This window comes from Chiloscyllium plagiosum, unplaced genomic scaffold (assembly GCF_004010195.1).
Source record: "Chiloscyllium plagiosum isolate BGI_BamShark_2017 unplaced genomic scaffold, ASM401019v2 scaf_6797, whole genome shotgun sequence".
Classification (NCBI taxonomy): Eukaryota; Metazoa; Chordata; class Chondrichthyes; order Orectolobiformes; family Hemiscylliidae; genus Chiloscyllium; species Chiloscyllium plagiosum.
In genome coordinates this window covers 1,787-2,978 of record NW_025202279.1, presented here as the reverse complement: position 1 = coordinate 2,978, position 1,192 = coordinate 1,787, and the positions used below count along the sequence as shown (strand labels likewise).

The window sequence follows — 1,192 nt, the reverse complement described above, 5'->3', positions numbered from 1 at the left end:
CTCCCCTCCCCCCCAGACGACTACAAGGTGGTGTTCTGCCAGCACGGCCCCCTGGTGCTGGTGTCGGTGTCACGCGGCCGGCAGTCCCCCGAGCAGCTGCGCCGGGAGCTGGGCTACGTCTACTGGCAGATTGTCAGCCTGCTGACCCGCGCCACCGTGGCCCGGATCTTCCAGCGCAAGAAGAACTACGACCTGCGGCGCCTGCTGGCCGGCTCCGAGCGGCTGCTGGACAACCTGCTGGGCCGGCTGGAGACCGACCCGGGGCTCCTGCTGGGCGCGGTGCAGTGCCTGCCCCTGGCGCCCGGGCTCCGCGAGGCGGTCACCCAGCTCCTGCTGCGGTGCGTGACTGCCAACCTGGTCTTCTCCGTCCTGCTGGCGCGCGGGCGGCTGGTCAGCATCGTCCAGGAGCGGGCGCTGTTGGAGGAGGCCCGCCTGGGACCGGCCGACCTCCACCTGCTCTTCAACCTGCTGGGCGGCCCGGGGGCGCCCCCGCAGGCCGGGGAAGTGTGGACGCCCGTCTGCCTGCCCGGCCTCTGCCCGGACGGCTACTTCTACGCCTACGCCTCGTCCCTGGAGGCGCCCGGCGCGGGCCTGCGGCTTCTCCTGCTCTCCACTGACCGAGGGGCCTTCTACAGTGTGGCGGCCTGCAAGAGGAGGATCGAGGAAGGCCTCAAGGCCCAGGGGCTGCTCGCCGGGCTGCAGGCAGCGCTGAGGACGCCCTCGGGGACCGGGTCCTCCAGGCTGAGCCTGCCGGACCTGCGCCACTTCTTGTACAGGCCCCTGGACGTGGCCGGCAACCCGAGGCATCTGGCCCAGTACGCCAGGTAACCGCGGGGGGGGCCTAGGCCAACCTCTCTCAGCCTGCCGTTCGGCCCATCTGCATCCACCCGCCCCACGCGGCGTCACCACTCCAAACTCACCCAACACCCTCCCTATGCCCACTCCCGTCTCCTCCACAGCCTCAGACACACACGCCAACCTCCTCACTCACTCACACACACACACACACACGCCAACTCACTCACTCACACACACACACACACCAACCTCCTCACTCACTCACACACACACACACACCAACCTCCTCACTCACTCACACACACACACACACACACCAACCCCCTCACTCACTCACACACACACCAACCGCCTCACTCACTCACACACACACACCAACCCCCTCACTCACACA

The 1,192-nt window shown here is 68.3% G+C and overlaps 1 protein-coding gene across 1 annotated transcript in view; it reads left to right on the top strand.

Annotated features, from left to right (window-relative positions):
* Positions 1-921, top strand: part of LOC122546207 (vacuolar fusion protein MON1 homolog B-like) — a 5,619-nt gene extending 4,698 nt beyond the window's left edge. Inside the window, exon 3 of the mRNA XM_043684999.1 lies at positions 17-921. Coding sequence (XP_043540934.1) covers positions 17-828 — 812 coding nt within the window. The 3' untranslated portion in view covers positions 829-921. The remainder of the gene's footprint in view (positions 1-16) is intronic.
* Positions 922-1,192: the final 271 nt, after the last annotated feature.